Source organism: Procambarus clarkii, chromosome 4 (assembly GCF_040958095.1).
Source record: "Procambarus clarkii isolate CNS0578487 chromosome 4, FALCON_Pclarkii_2.0, whole genome shotgun sequence".
Classification (NCBI taxonomy): domain Eukaryota; kingdom Metazoa; phylum Arthropoda; class Malacostraca; order Decapoda; family Cambaridae; genus Procambarus; species Procambarus clarkii.
In genome coordinates, this window is record NC_091153.1 from 34,177,861 (window position 1) to 34,195,654 (window position 17,794).

Here is a 17,794-nt window from a genome sequence, read left to right on the forward strand (position 1 = left end):
CGCGACACGAACGCGTTTCGTAAAACTTATTACATTTTCAACGACTTTAGTTCACAAATACACAACTGAATAGAACTTACGCATCTCCAATTTTATATCTACATTTGAGTGAGGTGGAAGGGGTGATGTGGCACTAACACAAGACAGAACAAGATGTGGCATTAATAGGGTATTAATTTCATCAACACAAGACAGAACAAGAAGTGGTATTAATAGGGTATTAATTTCATCAACACAAGACAGAACACGAAACAATGGATATTGAATAGAAGTGTTTGTAGAAAGGACCAATAGGCTTTCTACAAACACTTCTATTCAATATCCATTGTTTCGTGTTCTGTCTTGTGTTAATGCCACATCACCCCTTCCACCTCACTCAAATGTAGATATAAAATCGGAGATGCGTAAGTTCTATTCAGTTGTGTATTTGTGAACTAAAGTCTTTGAAAATGTAATAAGTTTTACGAAACGCGCTCGTGTCGTGTCAGACTAGAAATAAAAATGAATTTTGGAGAATTGATTTTTGATTTACCTCCAACAGTGAAAAGAAATGTACGAAAGATTGAGAAAATTTGTGTTAGAATTATTAATCTTACTTTTTCGGTCATATTTAATAATATATATATATATATATATATATATATATATATATATATATATATATATATATATATATATATGCGAACAAGCCTGAATGGTCCCCAGGACATATGCAACTGAAAACTCACACCCCAGAAGTGACTCGAACCCATACTCCCAGAAGCAACGCAACTGGTATGTACAAGACGCCTTAATCCACTTGACCATCACGACCGGACAAAATGAGGTGATAGCCGAGGCTATTTGAACCACCCCACCGCCGGCACTCGGATAGTTATCTTGGGCATAGCATTTTACCAAATCACCTCATTCTTTGGGGCAACACGTGAGGAACACAAATGCGAACAAGCCTGAATGGTCCCCAGGACATATGCAACTGAAAACTCACACCCCAGAAGTGACTCGAACCCATACTCCCAGAAGCAACGCAACTGGTATGTACAAGACGCCTTAATCCACTTGACCATCACGACCGGACAAAATGAGGTGATAGCCGAGGCTATTTGAACCACCCCACCGCCGGCACTCGGATAGTTATCTTGGGCATAGCATTTTACCAAATCACCTCATTCTTTGGGGCAACACGTGAGGAACACAAATGCGAACAAGCCTGAATGGTCCCCAGGACATATGCAACTGAAAACTCACACCCCAGAAGTGACTCGAACCCATACTCCCAGAAGCAACGCAACTGGTATGTACAAGAGGCCTTAATCCACTTGACCATCACGACCGGACAAAATGAGGTGATAGCCGAGGCTATTTGAACCACCCCACCGCCGGCACTCGGATAGTTATCTTGGGCATAGCATTTTACCAAATCACCTCATTCTTTGGGGCAACACGTGAGGAACACAAATGCGAACAAGCCTGAATGGTCCCCAGGACATATGCAACTGAAAACTCACACGCCAGAAGTGACTCGAACCCATACTCCCAGAAGCAACGCAACTGGTATGTACAAGACGCCTTAATCCACTTGACCATCACGACCGGACAAAATGAGGTGATAGCCGAGGCTATTTGAACCACCCCACCGCCGGCACTCGGATAGTTATCTTGGGCATAGCATTTTACCAAATCACCCCATTCTTTGGGGCAACACGTGAGGAACACAAATGCGAACAAGCCTGAATGGTCCCCAGGACATATGCAACTGAAAACTCACACCCCAGAAGTGACTCGAACCCATACTCCCAGAAGCAACGCAACTGGTATGTACAAGACGCCTTAATCCACTTGACCATCACGACCGGACAAAATGAGGTGATAGCCGAGGCTATTTGAACCACCCCACTGCCGGCACTCGGATAGTTATCTTGGGCATAGCATTTTACCAAATCACCTCATTCTTTGGGGCAACACGTGAGGAACACAAATGCGAACAAGCCTGAATGGTCCCCAGGACATATGCAACTGAAAACTCACACCCCAGAAGTGACTCGAACCCATACTCCCAGAAGCAACGCAACTGGTATGTACAAGACGCCTTAATCCACTTGACCATCACGACCGGACAAAATGAGGTGATAGCCGAGGCTATTTGAACCACCCCACCGCCGGCACTCGGATAGTTATCTTGGGCATAGCATTTTACCAAATCACCTCATTCTTTGGGGCAACACGTGAGGAACACAAATGCGAACAAGCCTGAATGGTCCCCAGGACATATGCAACTGAAAACTCACACCCCAGAAGTGACTCGAACCCATACTCCCAGAAGCAACGCAACTGGTATGTACAAGACGCCTTAATCCACTTGACCATCACGACCGGACAAAATGAGGTGATAGCCGAGGCTATTTGAACCACCCCACCGCCGGCACTCGGATAGTTATCTTGGGCATAGCACTTTACCAAATCACCTCATTCTTTGGGGCAACACGTGAGGAACACAAATGCGAACAAGCCTGAATGGTCCCCAGGACATATGCAACTGAAAACTCACACCCCAGAAGTGACTCGAACCCATACTCCCAGAAGCAACGCAACTGGTATGTACAAGACGCCTTAATCCACTTGACCATCACGACCGGACAAAATGAGGTGATAGCCGAGGCTATTTGAACCACCCCACCGCTGGCACTCGGATAGTTATCTTGGGCATAGCATTTTACCAAATCACCTCATTCTTTGGGGCAACACTTGAGGAACACAAATGCGAACAAGCCTGAATGGTCCCCAGGACATATGCAACTGAAAACTCACACCCCAGAAGTGACTCGAACCCATACTCCCAGAAGCAACGCAACTGGTATGTACAAGACGCCTTAATCCACTTGACCATCACGACCGGACAAAATGAGGTGATAGCCGAGGCTATTTGAACCACCCCACCGCCGGCACTCGGATAGTTATCTTGGGCATAGCATTTTACCAAATCACCTCATTCTTTGGGGCAACACGTGAGGAACACAAATGCGAACAAGCCTGAATGGTCCCCAGGACATATGCAACTCAAAACTCACACCCCAGAAGTGACTCGAACCCATACTCCCAGAAGCAACGCAACTGGTATGTACAAGACGCCTTAATCCACTTGACCATCACGACCGGACAAAATGAGGTGATAGCCGAGGCTATTTGAACCACCCCACCGCCGGCACTATCACCTCATTTTGTCCGGTCGTGATGGTCAAGTGGATTAAGGCGTCTTGTACATACCAGTTGCGTTGCTTCTGGGAGTATGGGTTCGAGTCACTTCTGGGGTGTGAGTTTTCAGTTGCATATGTCCTGGGGACCATTCAGGCTTGTTCGCATTTGTGTTCCTCACGTGTTGCCCCAAAGAATGAGGTGATTTGGTAAAATGCTATGCCCAAGATAACTATCCGAGTGCCGGCGGTGGGGTGGTTCAAATAGCCTCGGCTATCACCTCATTTTGTCCGGTCGTGATGGTCAAGTGGATTAAGGCGTCTTGTACATACCAGTTGCGTTGCTTCTGGGAGTATGGGTTCGAGTCACTTCTGGGGTGTGAGTTTTCAGTTGCATATGTCCTGGGGACCATTCAGGCTTGTTCGCATTTGTGTTCCTCACGTGTTGCCCCAAAGAATGAGGTGATTTGGTAAAATGCTATGCCCAAGATAACTATCCGAGTGCCGGCGGTGGGGTGGTTCAAATAGCCTCGGCTATCACCTCATTTTGTCCGGTCGTGATGGTCAGGTGGATTAAGGCGTCTTGTACATACCAGTTGCGTTGCTTCTGGGAGTATGGGTTCGAGTCACTTCTGGGGTGTGAGTTTTCAGTTGCATATGTCCTGGGGACCATTCAGGCTTGTTCGCATTTGTGTTCCTCACGTGTTGCCCCAAAGAATGAGGTGATTTGGTAAAATGCTATGCCCAAGATAACTATCCGAGTGCCGGCGGTGGGGTGGTTCAAATAGCCTCGGCTATCACCTCATTTTGTCCGGTCGTGATGGTCAAGTGGATTAAGGCGTCTTGTACATACCAGTTGCGTTGCTTCTGGGAGTATGGGTTCGAGTCACTTCTGGGGTGTGAGTTTTCAGTTGCATATGTCCTGGGGACCATTCAGGCTTGTTCGCATTTGTGTTCCTCACGTGTTGCCCCAAAGAATGAGGTGATTTAGTAAAATGCTATGCCCAAGATAACTATCCGAGTGCCGGAGGTGGGGTGGTTCAAATAGCCTCGGCTATCACCTCATTTTGCCCGGTCGTGATGGTCAAGTGGATTAAGGCGTCTTGTACATACCAGTTGCGTTGCTTCTGGGAGTATGGGTTCGAGTCACTTCTGGGGTGTGAGTTTTCAGTTGCATATGTCCTGGGGACCATTCAGGCTTGTTCGCATTTGTGTTCCTCACGTGTTGCCCCAAAGAATGAGGTGATTTGGTAAAATGCTATGCCCAAGATAACTATCCGAGTGCCGGCGGTGGGGTGGTTCAAATAGCCTCGGCTATCACCTCATTTTGTCCGGTCGTGATGGTCAAGTGGATTAAGGCGTCTTGTACATACCAGTTGCGTTGCTTCTGGGAGTATGGGTTCGAGTCACTTCTGGGGTGTGAGTTTTCAGTTGCATATGTCCTGGGGACCATTCAGGCTTGTTCGCATTTGTGTTCCTCACGTGTTGCCCCAAAGAATGAGGTGATTTGGTAAAATGCTATGCCCAAGATAACTATCCGAGTGCCGGCGGTGGGGTGGTTCAAATAGCCTCGGCTATCACCTCATTTTGTCCGGTCGTGATGGTCAAGTGGATTAAGGCGTCTTGTACATACCAGTTGCGTTGCTTCTGGGAGTATGGGTTCGAGTCACTTCTGGGGTGTGAGTTTTCAGTTGCATATGTCCTGGGGACCATTCAGGCTTGTTCGCATTTGTGTTCCTCACGTGTTGCCCCAAAGAATGAGGTGATTTGGTAAAATGCTATGCCCAAGATAACTATCCGAGTGCCGGCGGTGGGGTGGTTCAAATAGCCTCGGCTATCACCTCATTTTGTCCGGTCGTGATGGTCAAGTGGATTAAGGCGTCTTGTACATACCAGTTGCGTTGCTTCTGGGAGTATGGGTTCGAGTCACTTCTGGGGTGTGAGTTTTCAGTTATATATATATATATATATATATATATATATATATATATATATATATATATATATATATATATATATATATATATATATATATATATATATATATACATACATATATATGTCGTACCTAGTAGCCAGAACGCACTTCTCAGCCTACATAATTATAATGATTTTCATATTTTTTTTTTTTGTGCATGATAAAGCTTTGTGTCTGTTGCTGTGGTGGCAAGCTCATGATTGCTGTGTGGCGGGTTTCACAATATTGATAAGAAGGGAGCCTACATGCGTATATTACATATTTATTGTTATATAATATATACTCCATGTTTATCTGGGAAATTATATATGTTTGTCATTGCATGATTGTCATGAAAGAAAAATTTAGAGGCCAAAATTTTATAAAAATGCTTCTTAAAATACATCAATATCCCGTTAAATTTCACTTACATCCCTCAATTTCTTTGAAAATTATAGAATTATTTTATAGCTGAATATGGAAGCACATTCGTTGAAAGTCATTACAATATCCCATTTGATGCTAAGTTAATTCCTTGTTATTACCTGGTCTCTTGTTATTTGATAAATGATGCATAATATTGCTAAATATTTCCCGTTTTCTTTGGAAAGATAATTACTTATATTATAGCTGTTAATTTTCTCTAGAATTATCTGCTTACCAATTAATTAAAATTTTTAATTATGTTCGTTTTCTTGCATCAGTTTATTTCTCAATGAATTAACTCCCTGTGATTTAATATTGCAGTTTCATAATTTTTTATTTTATGTTCAAAATATTTTAATCGTTCTATCTAGAATTATCAGAGTCTATCTAGAATTATCATCTATCAAAGTCCTGGTGTTAATTGTAAAATGGCATTTTAGACTAGAGATACCTTACAAAAAACTGTGTGTCTGTTTAGAGTAATATATGGTAATCTTTTTCTGTCGCAAATGTTATTTCCACTGTTGAGTAGGTGACATCTACTGGTAAGCTTCTTCAACACTTAACATTTTTAAATAAGAATTTTTAACGCATACAGTTTATGTTCTAATTATGTGAACGTGTCGACAGTTCTACATCATCCTAAACTTGGCTGTGGGCGGCACAAATGGCTACTTCCCTGACGGGGTGGCCAGCAACCCGGCCAAGCCCTGGAGCAACGCCTCCCCTCACGCACCTCGTGACTTCTGGAACGCTGTAAGTCTTCACTATAATTTGCTTCTGTCTTTGATTATCAATTATTATGTCAATACATTACACATGTGTTATGAACTAAGCTGTTCATAATCTATATTAATCTATATAAATAAAAATGGAAATGTTCGTTTGTGCATAACCGCTAATCTCCAAAAGTTCTTCACCGATTGCTTTGAAATTTTCACACGACGTTCCATTCGCATCCGAGCATGTTTTTATAAACATGCTATATAGATGTCACGTCTGTGAAGGTAAAAAAAATCATGCTTTTTCTGAAAACCTGTTTTTCATGTGTTTTTCGCGTAGGAGAAATCTTGGTGAGAAAGTGAGGGAAATCTTCAAGTGAGGGAAACTCTTTACCGATTGCTTTGGAATTTTGACACAACGTACGATGCATTCGAATAGGCACGTTCTTTTATATATCTACTATATACATGCCTCACCTGTGAGAGGAAAAGTTGTTTTTTGTTTTTGTTAAAAACAGCGTCATCTGTTGGATGTAAGAGCAACACATGCTGTAATCTCCGATAGTTCTTCACAGTTTGCTTTGAAATTTTGGCACAACGTTGCATTCGTTGCACATCACTATACTAAATGTGTCACGAAATCTATTTCAATGTTTTCAATTGCATTGATAAATTGTATTTTCATAGATTTCGATTTATTTTATTTTTTTATTGAATTATTTTTTGTGACATTGTGTTGGAATTGAGCTGCGTTGTTTACATACCGTTCATTTCGTAGGTATAAGTAGAGATGCCACACCTGTGACAGGTAAAACTATGCTTTTCATGAAAAACAGCGCCATCTGTTGCATGTAAGAGCAACACACATGCTATACTAAATATGTTACAATTCCATTTCAGTGTTTCTGATTGCATTGATAAATTTAATTTTCATAGATTTTGATTCATTTTCATTTTCATTTAATTATTTTGTGTGAATTGCATTGGAATTGAGCTGTGTTGTTCACCATAACATTCATTTCGTGAGTATAGTTTATATTTTATTTTTTATTATTTTCATTTAATTTTTTAAGTGTTTTTCTTATATTTCAGTGATTGGAACATCAGATCACTTGATGTTCCCAATTTTCTGATGGGAACATCAGACCATTTGGGAAGGCATCAGATGAAGGAGTGGGGAATGGTGGGGATGATGAGGGGACGAAAGTGAGAGATGGTAGGGAAACGAGGGGACAAGGGAGGGGGTAATGGTGGAGAAGGACGAGGGGATGAGAGAGTTTGGGATGGTGGGGATGAGAGGATGGGGGAATGGAGAATGGTGTGGAGGTCAAAGGAACAGGGGAGTTGGGCATGGTGTGAAGGAGGAGGGGATGGTGGAGTGGGGAATGGTGGGGAGGACGAGGGGACGGTGAAGTGGGGAATGGTTGGGAGGTCGAGAAGACGGGTGAGGGGGGAATGGTGGGGAAGACTAGGTCACAGGGAAGGTTGCTGTGACTCAGCAACGCCTATGCGTTGCTGAGCGCAGCAACACGTTGCCGGATACAGCTAGTTAGAAATAGACTAGGATCATTTAGATGCTGAAATTCTCATATAAGGCAAGTAAAGCATGCAAATGTAGTAAGCTAAGTTTTTTTCTAAAATAAGTTTTCTTTCTAAGTTAAATTCTTTCTTTCTAATTTTTCTTTATCAGTTAAATAAATTTTCCGTATATTAAAATTTAAGAAAACGTTAACATATGCAAATGACTAGTAGGCGTTTTATTCTTGTTGAATTTGCATATAGAAAGCAATTGATTTACTTTAATTCTAATTTATACTTAATTCCATACTGAAATTCCAGAACAAAATTGGAAATGTCTTATGAAAGTTATGTGTAGGCCTAGGTAAATTTGCTTATGCGTAAAAAGAACATAAAGTCTTAAATATATTCTGTCTTGTAATGTATTAATGTGCGTAAATGATCTAATTTTTTCGATTTGTATTATTAACAGGCACATGAAACTACATAATTTAAGCAAAAAATTAGATAACTAATTGTGTGCGAAGATTATGAGTGTTAAACCCATATCTGTTGAGCTTAAAGCCGGCAGAGACAATATGTTCCAGACACAAATGCCACATTTCCGGCTAAATTTAAAGGAACAAAATACATACTCATTCTTTGCTTTACCAAACAGTGATTTGATGTATTAATATTCATTAGTGTTGTAGGTAATGGATTGTCACTCAGTAATGTACAAGCTCTCCCTCTCGTTCGTTCGCCTCACTAAAATTATGTACTTAACTTCCTGAACCTACCCTTACCGAGGGCACACGAATAGAAAACAGGATAGCATGTAAATTTTGTGAGCTACTATGATTTTTAGTACACCATTTTTTGGCCTTAGGGGATTTATATGTCAAAATGAGATGCAATATTCGAGTGGGTGGGTTGAATATACTGAAGTAGGTTGAATAAACTTTTCTTCCTGATAATGTTATGTATATGTAGTAGCAAACTAAGTGAAGAGGCGAGACATTTTTTTTTTGCCTAGACGTAATATGTCAGTTGGACTCTGGACGCCTTGAGGGCTGGTTGTGCGACTGCTCGTTCAGCTGTAATTGCACTAAGTATCCTATTGTCCTTTAGTCGAGTTATTGTAAAAGGACCAAGTATTCGAAAAGTGTTTTAAAGCATTACGTATCTTGTCTCATTAGTTAGATTTAGTGTGTCTTAGTATTAATTAAGTGTGCCTCTAACAGATTATCATCTACCCAGACAAAGTAATTAGTGGGAATTAGCTATCTAATTAATAAATTGCTGGTTCAATGCTACACATTCGTTCCTAAAGTTTTAACCTGGCACCATATCTATAAAAAATACCTCCTCAGTTCTTTTCACTTTAAAAGATAATTGTATACAAATTAATTGTTAAACTTTTCCTGGTGGCCTTAATCTACTATCCTCATACCTATGGAGTACAGAGAGACATGTATCTTGTCTACACAGTGTATCCTGGATTATGGGACCAGCCGAGAATTAATAGTGCTTTAGGATAACAGATCCACAACAATATGAAAGATTTGCTTCTCTTTGAAAATAAATTAAATAATTAGTAAAATATAAACATTGTTTATTAATATAATTTTAATTATGAAAAAAGTAAGCATTGCCCGACAGTGTTTCAGTACAAATGGTGTGTGAGGCAGCAAATGTCTTGGTATTCCAAGTCAGTGCGAGCTTCTGGCATTATCTTGTCAGATCTTCAACCGCAACTCTTTATGACATCAGTCCATTACAAACTCTCACATTATCCACCAGCTTGATACTCATGTTAATTATTCGTCACCTTTACCTCTCACCGTGTACTCCTACACAGTAGTACCAGTGACACCTTACACTCCTCCTACACAGTAGCAACTGTGACACCTTATACTCTTCCTACACAAACGCAACTGTGACACCTTACACTTATCCTACACAGTAGCAACTGTGACACCTTATACTCACCCAACACAGTAGCAACACTGCCAACTCTCACGTTATCCACCTGCTTAGTACTGTTAACTGTGACACACTCACCCTACACAGTAGCAACACTACCATCATTTTCCACCTGCTTGGTACTGTTAACTGTGACACCTTACTCTCCCTCCTCAGCGTGAGTCGTGGCTGCCCAGCTGGAAGCACGGTGAGTGGAGCATCAGCGAGGAGGCAGCTCTTAAGGTCGACTACGTTAAGGTCTGGAAAATGGAGAGCATCGAGCAGTAGCCCACACCATCCAGCAGCAGACCCACGCCTCACCCACACCATCCAGCAGCAGACCCACGCCTCACCACACCATCCAGCAGCAGACCCACGCCTCACCCACACCATCCAGCAGCAGACCCACGCCTCACCCACACCATCCAGCAGCAGACCCACGCCTCACCCACACCATCCAGCAGCAGACCCACGCCTCACCCACACCATCCAGCAGCAGACCCACGCCTCACCCACACCATCCAGCAGCAGACCCACGCCTCACCCACACCATCCAGCAGCAGACCCACGCCTCACCCACACCATCCAGCAGCAGACCCACGCCTCACCCACACCATCCAGCAGCAGACCCACGCCTCACACACACTATCCAGCAGCAGACCCAGGCCTCACCTACACCTTCTAGCAGCAGACCCACGCCTTACCCATACCATCCAGCAGCAGACCCAGGCCTCACTCACACCATCCAGCAGCAGACCCAGGCCTCACCTACACCTTCTAGCAGCAGACCCACACCTCACCCACACCATCCAACAGCAGACCCACGCCTCACCCACACCACAAAACTGAATCCCCATAGTCTAGACAGTGATAAATACTCCACACCTCTCCTGCTGGCAAGCCGTGTTCCTACAAACCTGCCGGCAAACATCTCTTCACTCCAGGTTCTGACAATCCGAGCCATGCCAGAGAACCTGACATTCAAAGTGAAAGTGCGACTCCTCGGAGTCTTCAAGCGCTCTGAGCGCGAAATGGCAGAAGCCATTGATAAGGCAACATCAGTGGGACCAGTAGACGTCCATATGCGTGGTGTGAGGCCACGGTAACCGTGGCAACAAAAGCGGACCTACAGAAGATCCGGAACGCTGGGTCCCACTACTGGAGGCGAACCTCTTACCGATTCTTCCCAGACAACTCACTCCCGGGAAAAGGATATTTGTGAACAGGCTGAACCGCTGGTTAGCAGGTCAGGTATCCGACACCATAGTGCGGCAAATGAACGAAGAAAACCCTACTCTGAAAGCGACGATAGTTCTACTCATCAAGATTAAGGACACCATTCGACCCACAATGAAGATGACTTTCAAAACAGTAGAACAGGCCCAGGAAGCAGTGAAAAATGGGATTAAGTGCTTTGGACTCACCTCCTCCCCAAAAGAAATCGACATGGAGAAGGTCTACAACGTGAGGCAGTGCTACGAGTGCTTCAGCTATGAACACTTCTTCAACAAATGCCCAGAACAAATGGCTAAGTGCAGCTCATGCTCCGGCATTCACAACTACAAGGACTGTACCGCCACCACCAAGAAATAAGCGAACTGTGGAGAACAGTACACCGCCAACTCCTACCGCTGCACATAAAGGAAGGAGGAACTAAAGAAGATTAAAGAGATGAACACCACGCCGCCGACCACCCAGAGGCAAGTCGCCACGACCTTAGACCTTGGACCTGACCATTTCCCGAGTCTCCCTTCCGTAAGCCAGATGCAGACTACGACCGTACCACCCCAACCAAACAATGGCTCCTCCCAACAGATCACCCGGCCTCCACACTGGGGATCTAAGGTCTAACCAGCACCCTCACAGTCCCTTGCATCACGTGCAGGTATTATCCCTGGTCTCATTCGACTAGCAGAGAGGCTTACCGGATCAGACAATCAAGGATTCGTCGAGGAACTCAGCGCAGTATACCTAGCCAATGGCATGCACCCCATCATCGCCCAGGACGAGAGTCGTACTGCCTCCACTACCACCATGACGACCACGTGGTCAATCTCAACACAGCCTCCAGAACCACCCAAGACCCGGGTGGCACAAACAGAGGTATTTGCCTCTCCAGCTCCCAACACTTCTACCATCACCATCTCAGCAGATGCACTAGCAGATGTGCTGTCTACAAATACTAACAGCACCACCAGCGCTCCTGAAATAGCTTCTACCACTAATCCACAACACCTGAACCTACCTCAGGCTGCGAGACGAAAGACGAAATCACCAACCACGGATGTTACAGACTCCTCAGGCGAGGAAATCTTAGTAGGAGCTCCACCGCAGCACAGTAACATCTATTCAGTTCAAGATCTTCTCTTGGAGGCCACCTCACCAAACTCCAACAGACATGTAGCAGGACCTAATCCAATTCATGTGTACCCAGTCCCGAATAAAACAGCAGAAACTATAGCCAGTGCATTCCATGACCAAATAATTTGTAGATATAGTATGCCTAAAGAAATTCTATCAGATAATGGTCCAGAATTCAGTAATAGTATTTTAACTAGATTGTGCAATTTATATAACATTAAAAATGCAGTATTATGCCATATCACCCAAGAAGTAATGGGTTAGCTGAGTGTACTAACAGGAAAGTGTTAGATGCCTTGAGAGTCGGGTTGAATTTTGATAACAGCAATTGGGATGAGTTCATACCTTTAATTCGGTGTGCACTTAAATCTTCAATTAATGTTTCTACAGGTGACACTCCTCATCCTTTTCTCTATGGTACAGATAAGATCCTCCCTAATGAATTAAATAATGTACCCCCTACTCCTTTGAATAACAGATGATTTTGTTCAAGTAAAGTGTAGACAAATGCAACTAGTTTTGAAGAAAATATTAGAACAACTGTCCATGGCAACAGCCGAGTTCACTCGAGCAAGGAATGCACGAGCTAAGCCCAGTAAGATAACTGTCAGATTTTTAGTAATGGTACTTAATTAACACGGATCTAGCCCTATGTACAAACTAACTAAGAAATTTTGGGGTCTATATGAGGTAATCGAGCCTTAATAAGATAATTAAAGGTAACAAGTACGGATTTAAGAATTTGTTAACAGGAGAGTATATAAATGAACATTTAGATCCCAAAAGTTAGCTAAAATGACTGTTGACGAGACTGATGAGGATGACCATGAACTTACCCAGACAAATTATTCTATTGGGACACCACCTACTGTGGTTGACCGACCACTTGATGTACAGCCACCCGATGCCTGTACCTATAATCTTAGATCTAGACCTTACATTTCAACCGTGCACTCACCACATGTCTATTGGATAGATTTCAACGAGTTTATCTCAAGATGAAAGTTTGTCACATGCAGTTTTATCTGTTCCTAACCTTCAGTAAGAGCCAGAGTTGTATAGTGCTCTGGACGATCTAGGCATAGATATTTGCAGAATTTATAATTAAGTGCATTCTGCAGTTTTCTTTTTTTGTTTGGCAAAATTCACTTCACAGTATTTCTAACCCATATGTCCTATTATTAACATTATATATACGTATAATGAAGAAGTTTTTTTTAACTTTATTTTGTGTCATAAATCAGATGCCAGTGTTAAGTCTACTGTGCCATATGTGTTTTTAGAGTGCATGTCATCAAGAGTTCCATTAATGTTCTAGCAACCACACTGAGGCCAGTGATTCCTGACTGTTATTACTAAGATGTTAGCCTTCTCGATCCAGTCCTTCTATATAGCTTGTAAATATATTTTACATAAAAAAAATTCTCCATTATCTAATCTTAAAATTCCTTTGTGGTTGTTAGGTCAGGACTTTTGTTCTATTAAAACAGATAATTGTCTTAAATTATTGTTCCAAGCACATGCCAATTAACACATGCTAATAATTTTGTTTTAGGCAATACCTTGAGTTGTATTGTTCATATCTGATACTTAGACTTGTATATGTTCTTAATGCTTTTGTTTAATTAAAGCATTGTCACCATGATTTTCACGTATTGTGTTCTAATTTTTGTGCACATGCTGAGCGGTGTTAGTATTCTACACACCTGATCTTCTTTTTTAATGTTTAAAATGCAATTTCACATGTAACACATTACTGAATGCCACTGAGGTCCTTTCAATATCATTGTAACTATCTAGCTAGCCATAGCTTATCGACAAGGGACGTCGACTTGGTAGTGTGTCCAAGCGGTGTAATATTCAAATTGTATAACGGTTGGGATATACCCAATCACAGTCGAGTAGGCCTCTGACGTCATTCCCTACAGAGCTGATACTGGCCGCTCTGGAGGCAGGGTCAGTATGTCGAGAGACAAGAGTTAGGTAGGGCCTAAGCAGGCCACATATATATATCTTGTTGCCTTTACCCAATAAACTGTTGAAGTGAACTACTGTGAATTCTCTACAACCAAGCAAGCATCATACATCTAAAGGTAGCAAATACTTAGGGGAATGGGGGAGAAGGGAGGGCTAAGGGGAGTGTGTGTGTGTTGGGGGGGGGGGTGAATGGTTGGGAGGTAATTTGGTGATTGAAACTGATTGCTATCTGCAGGTAGAAGGGTATGGTCGGTGGGTGATTAAGGGAGGAGCGGTCAGAGGAATGTTTGGGAGGTGAGGGGGTGGATACCCCCTCCCACACACACACACACACAAACACACACACACACACACACACACACACACACACACACACACACACACACACACACACACACACACACACACACACACACACACACACACACACACACACAGAATGACAAGGAGGTGTGTGAAGAACTCAACAAGAGATTCCAGGAGGTCTTCACAATAGAACAAGGAGAAGCCCCTGCACTAAATGAGGAGGCGGCAAATCAAGCAACCTTGGAGGAATTTGACCTCACCAGTGATGAGGTCAAAAGGTGTCTGCTGGAGTTGGATGTGACAAAGGCTGTTGGGCCTGATAGAATCTCACCATGGATACTAAAGGAAGGTGCAGAAGCACTAAGTGTGCCACTCTCTATGGTGTATAACAGGTCACTGGAAACAGGAGACTTACCAGAAAGTTGGAAGACAGCTAACGTGGTCCCAGTATACAAAAAGGGTGACAGGCAAGAGGCACTGAATTACAGGCCAGTTTCCTTAACTTGTATACCATGCAAGGTGCTGGAGAAGATCGTGAGGGAAAGGCTCGTTGAGCATCTGGAGGGAAATAACTTTGTAACGCACCACCAAGATGGGTTCAGAGATGGTAAATCGTGCCTCACAGGTTTAATAGAATTTTATGACCAGGCAACGAAAATTAGGTAGGAAAGAGAAGGGTGGGCCGACTGCATTTTCCTGGATTGCCAAAAAGCCTTTGACACAGTACCCCATAAAAGGCTGTTAAAAAAGTTGGAGCAACAGGCAGGAGTAAAAGGGAAGGTGCTCCAGTGGATAAGGGAGTACTTAAGCAACAGGAAACAGCGAGTAACGGTGAGGGGGGAGACATCAGAGTGGCGAGATGTCACCAGCGGAGTCCCACAGGGCTCAGTACATGGACCCATCCTATTTCTAATATATGTGAACGATCTTCCAGAGGGTATAGACTCATTCCTCTCGATGTTTGCTGATGATGCAAAAATTATGAGAAGAATCAAGACGGATGAAGATAGACAGAGACTACAGGATGACCTGGATAAACTTGAGGAACGATCTAGAAAATAACTGCTAAAGTTCAACTCGGGAAAGTATAAGGTGATGAAATTAGGCGAAGGGAGCAGGAGGCTGAACACAAGGTATCATCTGGGAGGGGAAATCCTGCAAGAGTCAAATAGAGAGAAGGATCTGGGGGTTGATATCACACCGAACCTGTCCCCAGAGGCCCACATCAAAAGAATATCATCAGCGGCATATGCTAGACTGGCCAACATAAGAACTGCCTTCAGAAACTTGTGTAAGGAATCTTTCGGAACCCTGTATACCACTTATGTAAGACCAATCCTGGAGTATGCAGCTCCAGCCTGGAGTCCATACCTAGTTAAACACAAGACAAAGTTAGAGAAGATTCAGCGGTATGCCACCAGGCTCGTCCCGGAACTGAGAGGATTGAGCTACGAGGAAAGGCTAAAGGAGCTGAACCTCACATCCCTGGAAAACAGAAGAGTAAGGGGAGACATGATAACCACCTACAAAATTCTCAGGGGAATTGACAGGGTGGACAAAGACAAACTCTTCAGCACGGGTGGGACACGAACAAGGGAACACAGGTGGAAACTTAGTACCCAGATGAGCCACAGAGGCGTTAGAAAGAATTTTTTCAGTGTCAGAGTAGTTAATAAATGGAATGCACTAGGAAGTGATGTGGTGGAGGCTGACTCCATACACAGTTTCATATGTAGATATGATAGAGCCCAGTAGGCTCAGGAATCTGTACACCAGTTGATTGACAGTTGAGAGGCGGGACCAAAGAGCCAAAGCTCAACCCCCGCAAGCACAATCAGGTGAGTACAAAAAAGCAGAACAGATAAAAGAAAGAGTTAGTGAGGCAGACCCAGACATAGTGGCAATAGTGGAAACTAAAATAAATGGCATGATCTCGGATGCAATCTTTCCAGAGGGGTACCAGGTGATAAGAAAAGAAAGGACACAGAGACAGGGAGGAGGAGTGGCACTCCTAATAAAGCGGAAATGGAAGTTTGATGAGCTGGAAAATCCGGGTACCAATGAAAGCACGAGCTTCATACATGGAACTCTGACAGTGGATGGGAAGAAGATTGTAATCTTGATACTCTACAATCCCCCACCAAACAGTAGAAGGCCCAGGCAGGAGTACGAGGACAGCAACAAGACATGTATAGATGAACTGCAGAGGGCAGCAACTATAGCGCATAGAATGAGAGCGAAGCTGCTGGTCATGGGGTACCTAAATCACGGAGAGATAGATTGGGAAACGAGGAATCCCCATGGCGGGGAGGAGACCTGGGGAGCGAAGCTGGTAGACGTTATTGACAGGAATTTCATAACACAGCATGTGAAGGAAGATACTTGGGAAAGAGGAGGGGATACGCCCAGCCTATTATATCTCATTTTCACCCAGAATGTAGAAGACATCGAGCAGTTGGAACATGAAATACCACTAGGAGCCAGTGACCATTGTGTCCAAGTCTTTGACTACATGATGGAGCTTAAAATTGTGACCAAAGGACAAGAGGTCCGGGAAAGGAGACTTGATTACAGAAAAGGGGACTACAGAAGGATAAGGGACTACCTGGGAGAAGTGCAGTGGGAGGAAGAACTTAGAGGAAAAACAGTGCAAGGTATGATGAACCAAGTCATATTGAAATGCAAGGAGGCTGAAGAGAGATTTATTCCAACAATAAAGGAAAAAAGCAGGAGGGAATGTAATAACCCATGGATTAATAGACAGTGTCAGGAAGCAAAGGTGAGAAGCAGGAGGGAGTGGAGGAAGTACAGAAGACAAAGGACAGAGGACAACAGGATTAGATGTAACAGAGCTAGGAATGATTACATTAACATAAGACGAGTGTCGGAAAGAAATTATGAGAATGATATTGCAGTCAAAGCGAAAAACCAACATAAATTATTACATAGCCATATAAGAAGGAAGATGTCGGTAAATGACCAAGTGACAAGACTGAGGAAAACAGAAGGGGCATATACAGAAAGCGACAAGGAAATCTGCGAGGTACTGAATGCAAATTTCCATGGAGTGTTCACAACCGAGCCTGAGCAGCTCCCATTGTTGGAAGCGATTACCCTAGATGAAAGAATATCAGATATAGAGGTGACAGCAGAGGAGATAATGAAACAGTTGACAACACTGGATGCAAATAAAGCTGTTGGACCAGACAAAGTATCACCGTGGATACTTAAAGAGGCAGCGCAGGCTCTCAGCGTGCATCTGGCAATGATCTCTAATGAGTCACTTGAGTCTGGAGAATTGCCCAGTTGCTGGAAGGAGGCAAATGTCGGACCGATTTTCAAGAAAGGTGATAGGGAGGAGGCACTTAACTACAGACCCGTATCACTGACAA

The 17,794-nt window shown here is 43.3% G+C and overlaps 1 protein-coding gene across 2 annotated transcripts in view; it reads left to right on the forward strand.

Moving 5' to 3' along the window:
- Positions 1–14,167, forward strand: part of LOC123750880 (beta-1,3-glucan-binding protein) — a 128,111-nt gene extending 113,944 nt beyond the window's left edge. Inside the window, exons 11-13 of one of the 2 annotated variants that reach the window (XR_011229947.1) lie at positions 6,205–6,330; positions 9,936–10,423; positions 10,488–14,167. Coding sequence is in view for 1 of the 2 variants with exons in the window: in XM_069333364.1 (XP_069189465.1) it covers positions 6,205–6,330; positions 9,936–10,046 (237 nt within the window). In the remaining variant the exon portion in view is untranslated. Of the gene's footprint in view, positions 1–6,204; positions 6,331–9,935 lie in introns of both variants that reach the window. The other variant, XM_069333364.1, reaches the window with a different exon arrangement.
- The last annotated feature ends 3,627 nt before the right edge of the window (positions 14,168–17,794 follow it).